Source organism: Tursiops truncatus, chromosome X (genome assembly GCF_011762595.2).
Source record: "Tursiops truncatus isolate mTurTru1 chromosome X, mTurTru1.mat.Y, whole genome shotgun sequence".
NCBI lineage: Eukaryota > Metazoa > Chordata > Mammalia > Artiodactyla > Delphinidae > Tursiops > Tursiops truncatus.
Window position 1 is genome coordinate 82,721,145 of NC_047055.1, and position 21,510 is coordinate 82,742,654.

General features: G+C 37.7%; 1 protein-coding gene across 26 annotated transcripts in view; it reads left to right on the forward strand.

Moving 5' to 3' along the window:
• FAM120C (family with sequence similarity 120 member C) overlaps positions 1 to 21,510 on the forward strand; it is a 139,087-nt gene that overhangs the window by 26,559 nt on the left and 91,018 nt on the right. For 7 of the 26 annotated variants that reach the window (XR_012329216.1, XR_004524581.2, XM_019943562.3 and 4 more), the window contains exons 2-7: positions 993 to 1,239; positions 2,489 to 2,571; positions 7,009 to 7,137; positions 18,695 to 18,797; positions 19,366 to 19,442; positions 19,888 to 20,168. Coding sequence is in view for 20 of the 26 variants with exons in the window: in XM_019943562.3 (XP_019799121.1) it covers positions 993 to 1,239; positions 2,489 to 2,571; positions 7,009 to 7,137; positions 18,695 to 18,797; positions 19,366 to 19,442; positions 19,888 to 20,168 (920 nt within the window). In the remaining 6 variants the exon portion in view is untranslated. The other 19 variants (XR_002177998.3, XR_002177999.3, XM_019943570.3 and 16 more) reach the window with 19 other exon arrangements.

Below are 21,510 nucleotides of genomic sequence, written 5' to 3' on the forward strand. Positions count from 1 at the left end.
GTTTCTGACTTCTAACTTTTGGAAATACCCTCCCTATTTGGGTGCCCTGCGGTCTAAGGTGCTCCTAAGAGAGAAAGCAGGGATTTTTTTTTTAAAGAGATGAACTTAGATTCAGATTCTAGCTATATGTCATTTAACCTTTCTGTGTCTATTTCCACTTGTAAGCTTTTTTTTAAAATTATTATTATTATTTTATATTTATTTATTTATTGGCTGCTTTGGGTCTTCGTTGCTGTGCGCGGGCTTTCTCTAGTTGCGGCGAGCGGGTCTACTCTTCATTGTGGTGCGTGGGCTTCTAATTGCGGTGGCTTCTCGTTGTGGAGCACAGGCTTTAGGCATGCAGGCTTCAGTAGTTGTGGCACGCAGGTTCTAGAGTGCAGGCTCAGTAGTTGTGGCGCACGGGCTCAGTTGCTCTGCGGCATGTGGGATCTTCCCAGACCAGGGCTCGAACCCGGGTCCCCTGCATTGGCAGGCGGATTCTTAACCACTGCACCACCAGGGAAGTCCCTCCACTTGCAAGTTTTTTCATCCATATCTACCTTGTCCATGGTTGTTCTGATGATGAGATAATGTATGTAGAGCACATGTGGTATATAGATAATGTATGTAAAGCACATATGGTGCTGAGCAATATATAATAGCTTTATTATCTTTCTAACAAAGTTCTCCTGTTATTGTTTAAAGTAAAAACTTAAATAATATAAACCATGTTAATTTCAGTATTCTTTTAAAGAACCTCAGGCCATAGTTTCATGCAAGGAGTCAAAAAAGACTGGACATTTGAATGAACGCATGGATAATGCTGCGTGTGTTTACAGGAATAATCAAGTTCTAGGGTAGGAGAGACTTTTCTTTTTAAGGCTATTTTGTTCAGCCTCATATAATCTTAAATTTCAACAAACTATAAAATTCAGTTACTAACCTTCCTGATTTCTAACCAAATACAGGTCAGCTTCTGTTGCATGATGTGTTCTTCTCTTCTTCCCTCCTAGGTCTTTCAGAGCCTTGAAGACCACCATTTGGAAGTGGTGGCTTTTTTCAGGGAAAATGGCTTCCATGGCCTTCTTGCCCATGACTCCGAGTATGCTCTCTACAATATTCCCTCTTACTATAGTTCCCATGCTCTGAAGCTGAGCTGGAATGGGAAGAACCTTACTACCAACCAGTTCCTGATGCAGGAGGTGGCCAAGCAGCTGGGCCTGAAGCGGATGAATTTTCCCATATTTGCTGCATTGCTAGGTAGGTGGTCCAAAGAACAGACTCTAGTGATTGTTAAAGTTTCCTCTTGCAGTGTTAAGAGATGAAGATTAGAGTGATTTAGGTTATCATTGTTGGATTTATCTTCTGAAAGTCTGCATGCCGAACACTGTGCTTTTGGGCTTCTTAAACTCAGCATGTTTGTCTTATAAATTAATACAGGATATTCCAGAACATTATTTTGGTTCCTATAAAACTTTTTCTTTTGTTACATTCTATAAGTATTTTATGCAGAGTACCATCTTAGGCCAAAATATCTTACTAGCCCTAGACAACTTTGGTTTCCTACTCAGAGCATTAGCATTTCTTACCCACTGTCTAAATTTAGGTCAAGAACACAAATCATTCTGTATCTTTTTCTTTTTTTTTCTGTTGTGCTAACATTTTATTATGAAAATTCCCCAAAGTACAGCAAAATTGCAAGAATTTTGCTATGAAAATCCTATATCTACCACCTCTATTCTGCCATTAACATTTTACTATACTTGCTTTATCATATATCTGTCCATTCTATCCATCATCAATCTTTCTTTTAAAGGAGTATTTCAAAGTAAATTGCAGAGTGTTGATTATGTTTCGAGTTGGTTTTCCAAGTACTGACAGCATGAAGGTTAATATCTTGTCTCAGGTGTGACCTCTGTTTATAATCCCAAAGGATTTGAGCTTGGATAATCTAGTGGAGTCAGCACAAGTTTTGGAATTAGGCCTTGGACAAATCACTGAAGTTACACCTTCCTGGTTTCAGTTTCCTCATCTGTGAAATGGAATAATAATACTTCACAGTGCTATTGATAAGGTTAAATGAAATAAGATATATAAAATACCCAGCACTTAGTAGGCAGTGAGTAATTGGTGGCTGTTATTATAAAAGGCAGCATGACTGGGTGATAGAAAATAGCATGGACTTTGGAGTCAAACATTCCTAGCTTCTTATCCTGGTGTGGGCACTTATTAGATGTGGCCCCTTGGGCAAAGTCACCAGACTTGCTCAAACCTCAGTTTCCTTATCTATAAACTGGAGGTAATAATATTTACACAGTTATTATAAAGATGATATACATAATGCATGTGAAACATAGTAGGTAATCAAACATAGTTACTGTAGTTGTTACATTAAGAATATAGACCTATGTGAATTATTTGATTGTTTTCTCTCCCAGAAGTCCTTTCATGGCCTGGAGGTTCTAAGAAAACATTTGTACAGTCAATAAATGACAAATATACTTTATAGGTAACCACATTCTCCCAGATGAGGACCTGGCCGCTTTTCACTGGAGCCTCTTGGGACCAGAACATCCCCTTGCATCACTTAAGGTAACGTGACCCATTTCCTGCCTGTACATCAGGTTTTGATTGGAGTTTTGGTAGAATAAATATCTTTCATTAGGCTTAAAATATTTCAGACACTTATAGACAAAAACTTTATAATTATGATCAATACCCTTAAAAAGGAAAAACTCAGTTTTCCACCTAATGTGTAGGGAAAAATCCAGTTATTCCCTCCTATGTCTTTCTTTCCTGTGTTTCTCCTTTACTCCCATACTACTACCACACTCACACAGAACACTTCACTTCTGACACTTCTGGTCACTAAACATGTGGGGGTTTTTCCCTGCACAAAACAGTTTTCTGTGACACCAGCTGGGTGTCCTACAATTTAACTCAATTCTAACACCAACTACCTGAAGATAGCGTCAGATCACACAAGTTAAGGACTCAGTTCCACAAGACTTCCCCCCCCACTTCAGACACCATTCACAAGCCCAGGTTATCACCTGTGCTTCCGACCAACCAACTAACTATAGATTAGAGGTTCCAGTGACCCCCTTCCCAGGTTCAATTAATTTGTTAAAGCACCTCATAGAACTCAGGGAAATACTTACATATATCACTTTATTAAAGGATATGATAAAAGAATGGAGATGAACAACTAGATGAAGAGGTACATAGGGTGAGGTGTGGGAGGATCCCAAGCACAGGAGCCTATGTCCCCATGGAGTTGGGGTACATCACCCTCCCGGTACATGGATGTGTTCACCAACCTGGAAGCTCTCCAAAACCTGTACTTTTGGGATTTTATGGAGGCTTTATCATGTAGGCATGATTGATCATTAACTCCATTTTTAGCCCTTCTCCCTTCTCTAGACAATGGGGGTGGGGCTGAAAATTCCAAGCTTCTAATCATGGCTTGGTCTTACCAGTGACCAGCCCTCATCCAGGAGCCCACCCAGAGTCACCTCATTAGAGGAAGAGATGCTCCTAGTGCTCTTACCACTTAGGAAATTACAAGGGTTTTAGGTGCTCTATGCCAGGAACTGGGGTCAGAGAACAATGTATATTTTCTATTATCTCACACCCTTATTATCTTAAGGATTCATACGAACCTATGAAGAAAAATACTAATACCCCAATAAATGAAGTAATGAGCAAAGGACAGAAGCAGACAATTCACAAAAGAGGAACTAGAGTGGCCAATAATATGAGTGGGTGTTAAACCTCACTGGTGATCAGAGATGCAAATTAAATGAGCAGTGTGATCTTTTTTTTTAACCTAAGGGTTTAGCAAATATTGAAAAATTAGTCTACCCGCTCCTACTGAGGCTGTGTTGAGACTGGTGCTCTCATACATTTCTGGAGGTAGTGTAAGCTTTTGGTGGTATTATATTTCCCTAGTTCTTTCAGTCTCCTAGACTATTTCACACCTTTTCCTCTCTCCTTAAGCCTCTAATGCTCCCTCCTCCCTGCTCACTCTCAGCTCATAACTTGGCTTCCTGTTTCACTGAGAAAATTGAAGCAATGGGAAGAGAACTTACACCAGTTCCCACCCTTTCATCTTCTCACCTGCATGCTTTGCCCGCCTCAGATGACCTGTCCATGTTCCTGCCTAAGGCCAACCCCTCTACTCTTATGCTGGATCCATCCCCCATGTCTAACTTCTTTTTGTTAATATAAATTTATTTATTTATTTTTGGGTCTTCGTTACTGTGCACGGGCTTTCTCTAGTTGCGGCAAGCGGAGGCTACTCTTCGTTGTGGTGCGCAGGCTTCTCATTGCGGTGGCTTCTCTTGTTGCGGAGCATGGGCTCTAGGCACGTGGGCTTCAGTAGCTGTGGCACACGGGCTCAGTAGTTGTGGCTCGTGGACTGTAGAGCACAGGCTCAGTAGTTGTGGCGCACGGACTTAGTTGCTCTGCGGCATGTGTGATCTTCCCGGACCAGGGCTTGAACCCGTGTCCCCTGCATTGACAGGTGGATTCTTAACCACTGCACCACCAGGGAAGTCCCCCCCATTGATAACTTAAGGGCATCACTTCAGCAGTTCTCCCCTCTTTCTCCCACATCATCAGTTTCCCTCTGTTATTGGCTCTTTCCCATCAGATGCATAAGCATGCAGCCATCTTAAAAAATAAAACAAAACCTGCCCTTGACTTCACTCCCTCCACCCAAGCTACTGCTCCATATTTCTTCTTCCCTTATAGAAGACTCTTCTAGAGAGTTGTCAAGGCTTGAGCTGTTTACTATCCCCTTTCCATGTTCTGTCTTCAATTTGCTTTGCTGAAATTGCTCTCAACAAATTCACCATGACCATGATGTTAATAAATCCAATGGCCAGGTCTCAGTTTTCATCTTACTTGACCAGTCAGCAGCATATGACCCAGTTGCTCACTCTCTCTTTCTTAGAACATGTTCTTCACTTGGCTTTAAGGACACCACTCTCTTGTAGTTTCCTACCTACTTCACTGGCTGCTGCTTCTGTCTCCTTTGCTGCTTCCTTGTCTTGTCTATTCCTTAACTTTGGAGTGTCCCAGAGTTCTATCCTCAGTCCCTTCTCTTTTCTATCCACACGTGCTGCCTTGGTGATTGATCTCATCTAGTCTCGTGACTTTAAATACCATCTGTCCATTGATGAGTCCTAAATGTATGTCTCCAGCTTTGACCTCCCCTTTGAACTCCAGCTTCTAATATCTAATGGCCTACTAAATATCTCAAAGAAACATGTCCAAATGGAAACTCCTGATCTTTCCTCTAAACCTCTTCCTTCCACAGCCTTCACTAATTTTCATTAATGGCAACCTTATCCTTCCAGTTGCTCAGCCTAAAAGCCTTGGAGTCATCCTTGACTTCTCTCTTTCTCATGCTCCATATCTCCTCTTGTCAGCAAATACCATCAGTTCTTCCTTCAGAATATATCCACTTCTCACCATTTTCACAGCTACTACCTTGGTCAAGCCACCATTCTTGCCTGGATTATTATAACACTTTACTAACTGTTGCTCTTCTCTTGCACTCTTTCTTGCTCCGCCCCCTGGCCCCAAATCTATTCCTAATACAACAGCCAGAGTCATTTTAAAACCTGACTCCAATCATGTCACTTCTCTTTTCAAAATTCTCCAATGGCTCTTTATGTCACTCACCTAATCTTTACCATAGCCTACAAAGCCCTGTACTGTCTGGCCCTCTGGTACAGCTCTGATCTCATCTTCCCTTTTCTTTTGCTCATAGAACCTTTGCACTCACCATTCCCTCTGCTTGGAATGCATTTTCCTCCCACATAGATATTTCCTCACTCCTATAGGTTCTCTCAAATGTTCTTTTCTCAGAGTGACCTTTCCTGACACCCTGTTTAAAATTACATGCCCTGCCCCACACACAGTTGCATTCCCTACCCCCTTCTCTGCTGAGATTTTCTCCATAGCACTTATCTACATCTAGCACACTATACGTTTTACTTAGTCTGTTTGTTTGACTCCCCTTACCCCATCCCAACACACCTACACTAGAATTTAAGCTTCCTTGAGGGCAGGGAGTTTTGTCTATCTTGTTCACTGATGTATCCCTGATGCCTAGGACAGTGCCTGGCACACAGTAGGCAGTAAATATTTGTTGAAGGAAGGAATGATTATTTGGCTAAATAATTTATATAAAAAGCCTTAAAGAAGTTTATAGCCTTTTACTCAGTAATTACCATTCTAGGAAGCTTGTAATTAAATAATTGGAAGGTGGACAACAAATCATACCTACATTTCATCACAGCATTTAAAAATCCCTTATTTAAAAAAATTTCAAGCATCACAAAAGTAGAAAAAATAATATAATAATATAGTCAACCATCACTATAACATCTTCCAGATCCAACAGTTATTAAGATGTGGCCACACTTGCTGGGTTATTTTGTTGTTGTTGCTGTTGCTAATGTATTTTAAAACAAATGCCAGACCTTAAGTCATTTCACTCTCACGTTCTTTGATATGCATCTCTAAAACATATGGATATTTTCTTACATAAGCACAATGCCATTATTACTCCTAACAAAATTAATGATAATTTCTTGGTATCATCTTAATAACTAGTCCATTTTTAGATTTTCCTGATTGTCTCACAAAGGCCTTTTTGTGGTTAGTTCAAATCAGGATCCAAACATGGTCCACACATTACAACATTACCTTTAATAGCAAAAATTTGGAGGCGGCCAAAATGTATCATGAAAGAAAACTGATTAATTATGGCAGTGTCATAAAACAGTGGTTATCTTTGTAGTGGGATAATTGCTGCTATGGTTTTGTCTTTCTTTATACTTTTCAATCTTGGTTCCAAGTGTTCTGTACTGAAAATTAGAGGGAAGACTAAAAAGATTTTAACTGTCTCTCAGTGAATTAACTGAATTTGAATTCTGTATCTCACCCCTGTCTCACCCTTTTTCTTAGTGACCCATCTTTGATATCAGTGTGCCTGGCTTATCTTCCTTCTTCTAGGTCAGAGCTCATCAGCTGGTTCTTCCTCCCTGTGATGTGGTAATCAAGGCTGTTTCTGAGTATGTTAGTTCCATCAAAGACCCCTCAAACCTGGATGTGGTTGGGAAGGATGTTTTCAAACAGTCTCAGGTGAGCTAGCCTCTCCCTTCCTAAAAATGGCCAGTTTTCTTACCTTCACAAATACCACCAACAGATCTGATCTTTTTTGTGTTGCCTACCTCCTCTCCTCCTAGCTGCTTATCTTCTCTCTGCTTATAGACTGGAGCCTCAAAGTTTCTTTTAGAAAACATCACTAGGCCTGGATTTAAAGGATTCTTTACCTTTTTTCCACTGATTATTAAAGTTATATAAGCTCATCCTAGAAGATTTAGAAAATGTCACTTATGATCTCATTAACCAGAAACAACTTGCTATAGTTATCACTCTGGCATATATCCTTCCCTTTTTTCTTTTTTTGTTTCAGTGTATATTTTAATGTGAAGGAGGTCTTGCTTATTGAAGGATAATGGATACTGAAAAAGACTACTTAAGTAGGTCCATTTAAAACAAGAATCAATGTTTCATCGTTAATAGTGAAAAAGGGGCTCAACTGGGATTTTGTCTTGTGAAATGAAACTAAAAGTTAGGAAAATAAGTTAGTTTTATTTTTTTAAATTTCATCTATATTTACACTCTGGGTTTTTCAGTTTTATTTTTTAAATTAACATACAATAAAACTCACTTTTGCATCTGTGTTTAGGTAGTTACACAAATTTTTAACACATGTATAGATTTATGTAGCCAACATCACAATCAGGATCAGAACAGTTGAACCACCCCCAAAATTTCTCATGCTTTTCCTTTGCAGTCACATCCAAACTCATCCCTAATCCATGGAAACTACCAGTCTATTCTCTGTCATAGTTATATCTTAGAGAATAGCATGTAAACGAAATCATAGAGTATGTAATCTTTTGAGAATGGCATTTTGCATTCAACATAACGCCTTTGAGATTGTTCTAAATTGTTGCATGTTGCGTGTATGGATAATTCATTCCTTTTTATTGCCAAGTAGTATACATTGTGTGGCTATACCACAGTTTGTTTATGCATTCACCCTTAGAGGATATTTGAGTTGTTTCCAATTTTTGGTGGTTTGAATAGAGCTTCTATAAACATTTCTGTACAGGTTTTTGTATGAACATAAGTTTTCATTTCCCTACTGTAAATACCTAGCAATGGGATTTCTGGGTCGTATGGTAAGTATATGTTTAACTGTAACTTCATAAGACTCTGCCAAACCGTTTTCCAGAGTGGCTATTCCATTCCTTACCAGCACTTGTTATTGTTGGTATTGTTATTGTTACTATTAGTCATTCTAACAGCTATGTAGTGGTAGTTCATCATAATTTTAATTTGCATTTCTCAAATGACTAATGACGAACATTTTTTTTCTTGTGCTTATTTACCATCCATATATCCTTTCTGGTGAATGGTCTGTTCATGAACAGTCTTTTGCCCATTTTTTAACTGGGTTGTTTGATTACTTACTGTTGAGTTTCGAGAGTTCTTTATATATTCTGCATACTAGACCTTTGTCAGATATCTGGTTTGCAAATATTTTCCCCCAGTCTGTAGTTTGTCTTTACATTCTTTTAACAGTGTCTTTTGCAAAGCAAAAGTTTTCAATTTTTATTAATTTATAACTTTTATGGATCATGCTTTTGGTGTCATGTCTAAGAACTCTTTGCCTAACTGCAGGCACAATAATATTGTCCTGTTTTCTTCTAAGAATTATATAGTTTTACATTTTACATTTAGAACAAATCATCCGTTTTGAGTTCATATTTTTAGAAGTGTGAGGTGTTTTGTTTTGTTTTTGCATATGGATGTTCAATTGTTTCAACAAAGTTTGGTGAAAAGACTCTTCTTTCTCCATTGAATTGCCTTTGTCAAAAATCAGTTGTCTGTATTTGTGTGGATGTATTTCTGGACTGTATTCTGTTCAGTTGTCCTATGTATCTATCTCTTTTGAAATAGCACACTGTTTTGAATCCTGTAGCTCTATGGTAAGACTTAAGATTGGGTGGTGATTCCTCTAATTTTATTCTTCTTTTTCAAAATTATTTTGTCTATTTAAGTTCATTTTTCTTTCCATATACATTTTAGAATAATATTGTCTATATCTACAAAAAATCCTGGTGGGTTTTAATTGGAATTCCTTTAAATATATACATGAATTTGGTGAGTCTTCAAATCCATGAATATGATATACCTCTGCATTTATTTATTTGTCTTTGATTTAGTTCATCAGTGCTTTATAGTTTTCAGCTTATGTCTTATACATTGTTTTATATTTATACTTAAGTATTTCATATTGCAGGCACCTATTATAAAAGATATTGTTTTGTTTATTTCAGTTTCTAATTGTTTGTTGCTAGTATATAGAAATATGATTGATTTTTGTTTGTTGACCTTGTATGCTGAAACCTTTCTAAACTCACTAGGAGCTTTTTGGTAGGTTTCTTGGTATTTTCTGTATAGGTGATCATGTTGTCAGTGAATAGGGACAATTTTAGTACTTTCTTTTCCAGTCTGTATGCCCTTTTTTTTCCTTGACTTACTGCACTATCTAGGATTTCTAAACAGTGTTGAATAGGACTACTGAGAGAGGATATCCTTGTCTTGTTCCTGATATTTGGGGAAAGCATTCAGTCAGCATTAAGTATAATGATAGGTTTTGTAGATGCATGTTATTAGGTTGAGGAAGATCTCTTCTATTCCTAGTTTACTGAAAGTTCTTATCATTAATGGATGCTGTATTTTGTCAAATGTATTTTTGTATGTCTATTGATAGGATCATGTGCTTTTTCTTCTTTAGTCCATTGATTTTTGAATATTGAGCCATCCTTGCATTCCCAAGATATGGCAAAAATGTATTATTCTTTTTTTACATTGTTGGATATAAATTACTAGTATTTCATTGAGTATTTTTATATGTATTTTCATGAGGAATATTGGACTGTAGTTTTTATGTGTGTGTGTTTTCTTTGTTTGATTTTGATATCAGGGTAATGCAGGACTCATAAAATGTATTGGCAAGTATTCCTTCCTCTTCCATTTTTTGGAAGAGATTGTGTAGAATTGGTGTTTTTCTTCTTTAATTGTTTGGTAGAATTTTCCAGTGATGTATCAGGCATGGATTTCTTTGAATTTATCTTGTTTAGGGTTTGCTGAGCATCTTTAATTTCTAAGTATATCTTTCACTAAATTTGAGAAGTTTTCAGCTATTATTATTCAAACAGATTTTCTGTTCCACATTCTCCTTTCCTCCTGTGACTACAATGGCACCAGTGTTTGACCTTTTGTTATTACCCCATAGATACTTGAGACTCTGTTTTTTAAAAAATTATTTTCCTCTCTGTTTTTCACACTGGATAATTTCTATGGATTCATCATTAACTTTGTTGATTCTTTCCTTGGCCATCTCTTTTCTTTTTCTTTAAATTTTTTTTTTATTGGAGTATAGTTGCTTTACAATGTTGTGTTAGTTTCAGGTGTACAGCAAACTGAATCAGTAATACATATACATATATCCACACTTTTTTAGATTCTTTTCCCATATAAACCATTACAGAGTATTGAGTAGAGTTCCCTGTGCTATACAGTAGGTCCTTATTAGTTATCTATTTTATATATATTAGTGTGTATATGTCAGTCCCAATCTCCTAATTTATCCCTCCCTGCCTTTCACCTTTGGTAACAATAAGTTTTTCTACATCTGTGACTTGGTTTCTGTTTTTTAAATAAGTTCATTTGTACCATTTTTTTAGATTCCACATGTAAACAATATCATATGATATTTGTCTTTCTCTGTCTTACTTCACTTAGTATGATAATCTCTAGGTCCATCCATGTTGCTGCAAATGGCATTATTTCATTCTTTTTTATGGCTGAGTAATATTCCATCGAATACATGTACCACATCTTCTTTATCCATTCCTCTGCCGATGGACATTTAGGTTGCTTTCATGTCTTAGCTATTGTAAATAGTGCTGCAGTGAACATTGGGGTGCATGTATCTTTTTGAATTATGGTTTTCTCTGGATATATGCCCAGGAGTGGGATTACTGGATCATATGGTAGTTCTATTTTTAGTTTTTTAAGGAACCTCCATACTGTTCTCCATAATGGTTGTACCAATTTACATCCCCACCAACAGTGTAGGAGGGTTCCTTTTCCTCCACACCCTCTCCAGCATTTATTATTTGTAGATTTTTTGATGATGACCATTCTGACCAGTGTGAGGTGATACCTCATTGTAGTTTTGATTTGCATTTCTCTGATAATTAGTGATGTTGAGCATTTTTTAACGTGCTTTTTGGCCATCTGTATGTCTTCTTTGGAGAAATGTCTATTTAGATCTTCCACCCATTTTTTGACTGGGTTGTTTGTTTTCTGATATTGAGCTGCATGTGCTGCTTGTATTGGGTTGGCAAAAAGTTTGCTCGGGTTTTTCTGTAACATCTTACGGAAAAACCTGAGTGAACTTTTTGCCAACACAGTATACTTTGGAGATTAATCCCTTGTTGGTCGCTTCTTTTGCAAATATTTTCTCCCATTCTGTGGGTTGTTTTTTGTTTTGTTTATGGTTTCCTTTGCTGTGCAAAAGCTTTTAAGTTTCATTAGGTCCCATTTTGGTTTTTATTTTCATTATTTCAGGAGGTGGATCAAAAAAGATGGCTGCAATTTATGTCAGAGAGTGTTCTGCCTGTGTTTTCCTCTAAGAGTTTTTTAGTATCCTATCTTACATTTAGGTCTTTAATCCATTTTGAGTTTATTTTTGTGTATGGTGTTAGGGAGTGTTCTAACTTCATTCTTTTACATGTAGCTGTCCAGTTTTCCCAGCACCACTTACTGAAGTTGGTCATCTCTTTTCTGCTGTAGAACCCATCCAATGAGGTTTTTTTTTTAAATTCTGACTATTGTATTTTTTTTCAGGTTATTTATTTTTTTTAAAAAATTATTTATTTTATTTTTGGCTGTGTTGGGTCTTAGTTGTGGTGTGTGGGCTTCTCTCTAGTTGTGGTGTGTGGGCTCAGTAGTTGCAGCGCGTGGGCTTAGCTGCCCCACAGCATGTGTGGGATCTTAGTTCCCCAACAGGGATTGAACCCATGTCCCCTTAACCACTGGACCACCACGGAAGTCCCTGAGTTTGTTTCTTTTTGTTTTGTGTTTTAATTTTTATTTTATAGTGGAGTATAGTTTTTTTATTTTTATTTTTTTAACTCTTTATTTTATATTGGAGTAGAGGTGACTAACAATGTTGCATTAGTTTCAGGTGTACAGTAAAGTGATTCAGTTATACATATACATGTAGCTATTCTTTTTCAAATTCTTTTCCCATTTAGGTTGTTACATAACATTGAGCAGAGTTCCCTGTGTTATACAGTACGAGTATTGTATTTTAAATTCTAAAGTTTCCGTTTGGTTCTTCTTTTTTTTTTAACATCTTTATTGGAGTATAATTGCTTTACAATGGTGTGTTAGTTTCTGCTTTATAACAAAGTGAATCAGCTATACATATACATATGTTCCCATATCGCTTCCCTCTTGCATCTCCCTCCCTCCCACCCTCCCTATCCCACCCCTCTAGGTGGTCACAAAGCACCGAGCTGTTCTCCCTGTGCTATGCGGCTGTTTCCCACTAGCTATCTATTTTACATTTGGTAGTGTATATATGTCCATGCCACTCTCTCACTTTGTCACAGCTTACCCTTCCCCCTCCCCATATCCTCAAGTCCATTCTCTAGTAGGTCTGTGTCTTTATTCCCGTCTCACCCCTAGGTTCTTCATGACATATTTTGTTTTTTAGATTCCATATATATGTGTTAGCATACGGTATTTGTTTTTCTCTTTCTGATTTACTTCACTCTGTATGACAGACTCTAGGTCCATCCACCTCACTACAAATAACTCAATTTCGTTTCTTTTCATTTGGCTCTTCTTTATGTATTATCTTTCTTTGCTGAGATTTTCTTATTTCTTTTTAGTTTTAAATTATTTATTCTTATTTTAAACCTACTCAAAGAATGTTTTTCTCTGGGTAAAAGAGAAGCAGTGAGGATAAACACAAGCAAAATTTTGTTCTTAGCAATTACAGAATTTAAACAGTGGAATGACAGTCTTTTTCAGCGTCCTGACATTTAGGTCGAATTGATTTTGATTTTATGTCTGCTAAAGATCACCTGCTACGTATATATTTTTTTAAAGTAGAGTTGAGAATTAAAGTGAATAGAGAAAAAGTGTGATCTAGGAGAAAGGTCCTAAGGTCTACTTATTTTTGCTGAGATTATCTATCTTTCTGTTTCAAAAGTGTTTCTCCTACCTTCAAGCATTTTTATAAAGCTGCATAATGTCTTTGTCAGATAAGTTCAACGTGTGTGTCATCTCAGTGTAGGCATATATTGATTATTTCCATGCAATTTAAGATTTTCCTGGTTATGCCCAGGCCAAGTAAATTTGGATTGGACATTTTGAATATTATGTTTTGAGGTTCCTAGTCTTATTTCAATATAGTCGGGAATGTTGACAGTTTTGTTTTAAGAGGCAATTGACCCATTTAAGTTCAGACCACAAGTTCTCACCATCCTACTGTGGGCCTTGGTTTCAATGTCAGTGCAGTTTTCAAAGCCTTTGCAAACCTATTTGGATCAGTCCCATGAACGCCACCCAGTTGCCAGTCTGGGACTTGGGCAGTGGTTTATCTGTTCAGTTCTCAGAGTCTGTGGTCTGCTGTTTTAAGTGTCAGATCCACACATGTGCTGCTCCCTCTTTGCAATCCCTTCAGTACTTCCCAGTTCATCGGGCCACCCTTTTTCAGCATCTAGGGCCAAGCAGCAGGAGGACAGAGAAAAAGCATTGAAGGCTCACTCCACCCTACTGAGACCACTGCTTCTCTGATCAGAGAGGAAGTTTCCTCATTCAGAGATTGAGCTTCCCGCTATTCCCCTATTGCCACTGCTGCCACCACAGGTTTGCTTCAGGCTGGCACACATGAGAACAGAAAAAAGGAAAAGAAAAATGGGGGTATTTCCATACATTTTCTTGAGTTTTCAGAGACCCTTTTCCCACTCTTCAAGCCAGAACTGGACTAGGGTTTCTCCTGGAGCTCTCTCCACATCAGTGGACGCTTCCAGATTTCAGGCTGCATTGTGTCCACACCAGGGGACATTGGAGAAAAAAGAAATGCTAAAATCACCCTTGGTTTGGTGGTACTTCGAATTCTGGTCTTCTTCCCAGAGTCTTCAAATAGTGGCTCCTGGTTTCTGTAACTACCTTCAGTGGGAACAAATTGGAGGGTACTTACCCCATCTTATCCAGAATGGAAACCTCTCTATAGATGTTTTTAAATGAATAAAAAATGAAATCAGTGTTTGATTTTGGGGGCATAAGTTTTCCTAACAAAATTTTGTGATAGCCCTGTCTAACACCCACTAGTTCACATTTAACTTTCTGGCACAATCATAAAGAGTGTTTTGTGTTTTTTTTTAATAAAAAGTATACTTGGGCTTTATTTTCCCAAAAGGCTTACATTCTGTTGATATTCAAATCATTCTCTTTTCAAGTGTCTTGCCTGCCATCATCTTTCATAATTCTCTCTTCCACCACTGATGAACACTAACTGCAACAGATCCTCATTGGTCTGTGGCTTCTACTATGATGTGAGCAGTCCTCTATCATGTCCCTTGACTATAGGAAGTCCTGACCTTTATGACAGATTTGCTCATTCACTTTGTTACTTTGCATTGCACTCTCAGCTGTTTTCATGAGATGATTAGGAAGAGAGTGACTCACAAAAAGAGAAATTGACATGTTGGGTAGGGAGAGATCCTAGTGTTAAGTAGGGGATACTGTTTAGATGGAGAATAAATTTTCCTTCCAATTTTTTATTGTGGTAAAATACACGTAAAATTTACCATCTTAACCATTATAAATATACAGTTGAGTGGTATTAATTACATTCATAATATTGTGCAACCATCACCATCATTCATCCCCATAACTCTTTTTATCTTGTAAAACTGAAACTGTACCCATCAAATGATAACTCCCCATTCTCTCCTTCCTCCCAGCCCCTGGCAACCACCATTCTACTTTTGGCCTCTGATTTTGACTACTTTACATACTTCATATAAGTGGAATTATACAATATATATTTTTGCAACAGGCTTATTTCACTTAGCATAATGTCCTCAAGGTTCTTCCATGTTGTAGCATGTATCAGAATTTCCTTCTCTTTTAAGACTGAATAATATTCCATTGTATATAAATGTAGGAAAAGTTTTGTAAGTGCTCAATTGAGTGGTGAATATTTTTAATGTTATAGCTTTTGCTTCCCTTTGTAGCTTCATGAGTTTTGGAACTTGGATAATGACTATTCTTAATAACAAGAATCCACTTTTCACTAAACAAAACAAAACAAAATTTTTTAATAGAGACTTTGCTTCTAATTCCACCCTAAATGTTTCACAGTATTTCCTAGTCCTCTTTATATGTATGTTTTGATGTGGTAGTCATCTCAGTGTAGTCATTTTTAGCCTGCTTTTTTCACTTAACATTATGTTTTAAGCCATTTTTCTTTGTTGTATAATTTTCACAAACATTTTTAACAGTTATAGAATTATGAGAGCTCTTTTAACAAACATACAAAAACTGCTAGGTAATAGTGTCAAAGTATGGGGTTCTACTCTGCTACTTCTGGCCTCTGTGGATCTTTAAAAGAAAAGGGCAGGACTTAATTAAATATGATCATATATAAAATACTGAATGAACTTCTGTAGATAAGGTCCCATGTTAGACAGTAGGATATAAATGTGAATAAACCATTCTTTGTCCTCAGAGAACTTGAGGTTAAATGGGGAGGTAGAAGCAAATAAATAAGTACAACAAAGAAAAAAAACACAGTAAAGTTTTCACAGAAGGAGAGATTTCATAGAATTGGTGCCTCTTTAAGGAAGAGTAAATGTTTGCCTTTCAGGGCACAGAACAGAGTGGTACACTGAGGGAAGTACACATAATTCAGTATTTCAGGGTATTGGGCCATAGATCTATACTCACTGACATATAATAGTTTATAAGACATACTGTTAAGTGCAAAAAGCAATTTGAAAAACAATATGATAAGATTCCACTTATGTGAAAAAAGCAAAACCATATTGGTGTACATATATATGTGTGCGTATAAACACAGCAAAAGTTATGACAGGACATATACCAAACTGGTAACAGTGGTCACTTTTGGGGAGGGGAGTGGGTACAGAGGTAGAGATATTAAGGAAGATTCTGTATATGGCTTGTATGTCTTAGGAGATTGTTTTTAGTTATTATTATGTGTTATTAAATATAATAGGGAAATAATAATGAATATATAAATAATGGAACCTTGATGCAATGGAATGTTATTTACATGTCATTCTGTAAGTCAGTAATTTGCAAACATTCTTTAGATTTGAAACCCTTTTTCAAACAATTATGTCCAATTTTTGAAAAAGGAGAGTGATATTTTGTTTCTAAGTGAGGCTGGAGGACCTGGAGATCTTGATATCTGTATTTGTGTGCCTGCATGCAGGCAAGTAAAGAGATCTGGAATGCTGTGTAGATCTTAGAGTGTTAACAATTACAAACTCTGAGAGATAAGATTATAACTGTTTAAATTTTTCTTTTTTATTATATCTTTTAATTTTCCTATAAAAAATAAGTGTTATAGTTAGGAGATGATTTTTTGTAGAAAATATTCAACACTGAGGCTATAGGGTGAATTGGGCACTCTCATGCACTGATGATGAGAGTATAACTTGAGACATCTGCTTTGGAAAGAGATTTAGTATCATGTGTCAAGAGTCTATGAAAATGACCATATCCTTTGACCTAGTAATTCCACTTCTAAGAATATGCCCTATGAAATAACCCAAGAAAATTATGTAAAAATATGCTCATCAGAGCATTATTTATAATGAGAAATTAGAAATGACTTTAATCTTATATTCTATTTGATGAAATATTATGAAGGTCATAAGTTATATTCAAGAGGATTTGAAAATTACATTGGAAAAAGCTTAATAAGGAAAAGTCCCTTCTCAATCAGCCCCAACCCCGCAGAGGTAAACGGTATTTTCTATCACCATAGATAAGTTTCGCTTCTACTTGAACTTTATATTTACTCTTTTGTGTGTCTCTTCTTTCATTCATTATTATGTCTGAGATTAGTCCATGTTGTTGCATATATCAGTCCTTTGTTCTTTATTACTGCACAGTTTTTTATCATATGAATATGCCATAACTTATCCACTCTTCTGTTGATATACATTTGAGTTATTTCCAGTTTGGAGCTATTAAATAAAGCTGTTGTTAGTATTCTTGTTCATATTTTTTGGTGGACATGTGTACTCATTTCTCCTGGATAAATACTTAGGAGTAGGATTGCTGTGCCATATGGCAAATATATGTTTAACATTATAAGAAACTGCCAGACTGTTTTCTCAACTCTACCAATATACATTCTTACAAGCAGTGTATTGGGATTCCAGTCACTCTATATCCTTGCCAGTGCTAGATATTTATAGTCTTTAATTTTAGCCATTCTGGTGGATATATAGTGATTTCACATTGTGGATTTTGTATATGTTTAAGAGGTTCTGGTTGTAATATTCATACCTTTTGAACCAATAATTCCACTTTGGGGACATTTTCATATGGACATAATCTGAAATCCAGAAAAACTTATACGTGCATATATGTTCTTTTCTGTGTAAGTTATAATAGCCAAATGTGAGAAATAACCTAAATGTCAGGTATTAGAGAAGTAGTTAAATAATTTATGATATATGTATAATGATAAAATATTCAGCCATTCAAAATTATCTTGTAGTGTAATGAAAGCAAGATATGAAATTGTACACAGAGTACGGTATCAACTATAGAAAAAATATGTGTATTAAAATAGACTAGCCATACTTCAACAAAAAAATGTATTTTAAAACTTAGTGGAGGGCTTCCCTGGTGGTGCAGTGGTTAAGAATCCGCCTGCCAATGCAGGGGACACGGGTTCGAGCCCTGGTCCAGGAAGATCCCACATGTTGCGGAGCAAGTAAGCCCGCGCACCACAACTACTGAGCCTGCACTCTAGAGCCAGAGAGCCACAACTACTGAAGCCCGTGCTCCTACAGCCTGAGCTCCGCACAAGAGAAGCCACTGCAATGAGAAGCCTGCTCACTGCAACAAAGAGTAGCCCCTGCTCGCTGCAACTAGAGAAAGCCTGCACGCAGCAATGAAGACCCAACACAGCCAAAAAAAAAAAAATTAGTGGAAGGAAGCATACCAAAATATCTTTGGGTGATGGTACTGTGTAGTTTTTTTCTCCTATCTTTATGTATTTTTTCTAATGATCATGTGACCATTTTAGAATAGCACAAAATGTAAGTAAACTTTATTTATTTTTAAACTTAATTTTTTTAAGTATTCCATCTTTTATGTTCTATAATGCTCTCTCCCTACCTAAACTTTTCTGCAGCATGAAAAATTGCTCCCTTGGGTTTCTTTAAACATTTGATTTCTGCTACTGTTTTGACTCTCAAATTATAAATTGCATGACAAAGACACTCTCATGTTATTTCTTCTTCTGAACATTTGATGTTCCAACATCCAGTCCAGGACAGAAGATAAAATAGAACGATTCAAGAAAGCAGTTGAGTACTATTCAGTCACAACCAAACTCTCTTCGCTGCCAGTGGGTCCCTCCTCCTTTCTAGGTAAGGCTTCCATTTGACCCCGAGCTGCTCTGTCTATAGAGGAAACTGAGTTAGTCCCTCAGGAACTCCTGGGACAGAGTAGAATCACTTATTTGTATTGCACCCTTCTAGAAGTCATTCCTATTTGATAGACATCCTTTTGATTTCCATGTAATAAGAGAGATGACATGAAACAGGGCCCCCATTTCCTGAATTTATAGATGGGATCCAATGCTATTTCCTTAGCTTGGGCTTCTTCTGGTGCTAATCTCCGTTGTGGCCTGGTATATGTAAAATTGCCCTGTCTGTGGGATCAGGCCTGAGTTTGAATTCTACCTCTGCTATGTACTAGCTGTGTGATCTTTGCAAGTCACATCTGTATGAAATGTGGCTCAGGATACCTCCTTAATAGGGTTGTTATCAGAAGAAATAATTTATGTAAGGTTCTTGGCATGGTACATAGTAGCTCTTCAATAAATTGTTAACTTATTTATTAATAATAATTTCTCAAGTGTTTTGAGATTAGCAGAATATAACAGGGTACAGTTATTAGGATTGACTAAAGGATAGCCCTTTCTCTTTGCTTCAGGTTTTCGGAATAATCGACTTGGAAATCCTCCCATTCCACGAAATCAAATGGGCACTATCTCTGCTGGAAAGCCAATGGTAAATATCTTTTAAGAAGCTTGACACCATTTGATAGCATTAGACTTGGGTTGCTTCCCGATTTTTATAATCTGAGTTAAGGAGTTAGGGTGATTCAGTATTATCAGAATGTCAGTACTATCAGAATGTCATGTTCTCAACTTGAGGCTGGCAGACTCTGTAAAGAAAACATCCAAATCAGTAACCACTAGGGCATTGTGAAGGTAAATTAGATAATGTTGGAAGAATGGTTCTAGGAGACATAGATTTGTCCATTGTCCTGCCTTTGGAGGATTCTGTCCATACATCACTGTTAGAATTATTTCTTGTTATTCTCAGTAGGTTCTTTGTATCCAAACAGTTCCAGCTACTGGCATCATCCACTATGTCACAACTTCTGGGGAAACCATCTTGGAGCCTGGTAAAATGTTAAATAAAGAGCTTTTCTGTCTGTTTTGTCCTTTAGTTTTCTCACCACGTGCCCCAGAAAATGAAATATCCACCACCATTCCCAGTGGGACCCAACTCCTCTCTTCTCTTCTCCCCCCATGCTTTGGGGGAATCCCATGCTTTTTCTGAGGATCCCATGCTGCAGGACAGCCCCTTTGCCAGTTGGGCTGTCTCTTATGATTCCTCTGCATCCCAGTTTCCCAATTACCTGACTTCCAAAGCCTCACCTCCTTTGGGACCAGACTCTTCCCACTCCTCTTCCTCTGATGCTGATGAGCCAAATGGAGCCAGCTCTGAGTAAGTATCTGTACAGGCACCCCAGGGAACAGAATTCTGAAGCATCTGTATTCTTTTGCGGTAACCTAGGTAGGGAATGTGGGAAAGTGTATGTTCCTGGCTTTTCTCTGTGACTCTTTGCTCTTAAGTGAAGTAGGAAAATTCTCTCTATGCTTGGCTACTTCATGCTCATCTGGACCCTGTACAAGTGGTAATTTTCAGATACCCAGGCCACTGAGGTAGAAGGCAGCATAGCAGCTGGTTAGGGAAGCCCTGGTAGGGGTGTGCTATGTATCATGTCTATCATCTCTAAATTTGTGAAGGGGAGTAGGTTGAATGGAAAAAAAACTTGAAAGACTTTATAGAGTTGAGGTATTGGAACAGTTGAGTATGCAGTTATATTGCTTGGTAACTAAGACAGGGTTCTGAGGATTAAAACAGTGAGATTTTATATAAGCTCATTTGTTCTTAGATTATTACTCCAAGCAGATTATTCCTGGGAGACAGAGCTGATTTGAGGGTTTTTTGGGTTTTTGTTTGTTTGCTTTTATATTTATTTATTCATTCATTTATTTTGGCTGCACTGGGTCTTAGTCACGGCATGCGAGCTCCTTAGTTGCGGCATGCAGGCTCTTAGTTGCAGCATGCATGCGGGATCTAGTTCCCCAACCAGGGACTGAATATGGGCCCCCAGTATTGGGAGCATGGAATCTTACTCACTGGACAACCAGGGAAGTTTCTGAGATTTTAAATTGTAGTTATTTCCTTAGAACATGAGCAGACTCTAAACATGGCCTCTTATAAGGTATAAAGGATTCAGAATGGTTCCCATGACTTTTAAAAAAAATTTTGGCTCTGTTGGGTCTTTGTTGCTGCGTGTGGGCTTTCTCTAGTTGTGGCGAGTGGGGGCTACTCTTTGTTGCAGTGAGCGGGCTTCTTATTGCGGTGGCTTCTCTTGTTGCAGAGCATGGGCTCTAGGCACACGGGCTTCAGTAGCTGTGGCACATGGGCTCAGTAGTTGTGGCTCACGGGCTCTAGAGCACAGGCTCAGTAGTTGTGGCACACGGGCTTAGTTGCTCCGCGGCATGTGGGATCTTCCTGGACCAGGGCTTGACCTGTGTTCCCTGCATTGGCAGGCGGATTCTTAACCACTGTGCCACCAGGGAAGCCCAGTTCCCATGACTTTTGATTGCTTTGGTTTATATCAGATGAAAGAAGCCAGGAAGATAGTGATGGCCACTGAGAAGAAAGGTATCAGGTCCAGTGCTAACCCAGTATCCTGGCTTCCAAAGGGTTTGTTAAGATTCCTTGGAATCAGAACAGGCATCTTGAGTTGGAATGTCATTATCAACCCCCCTTCTCT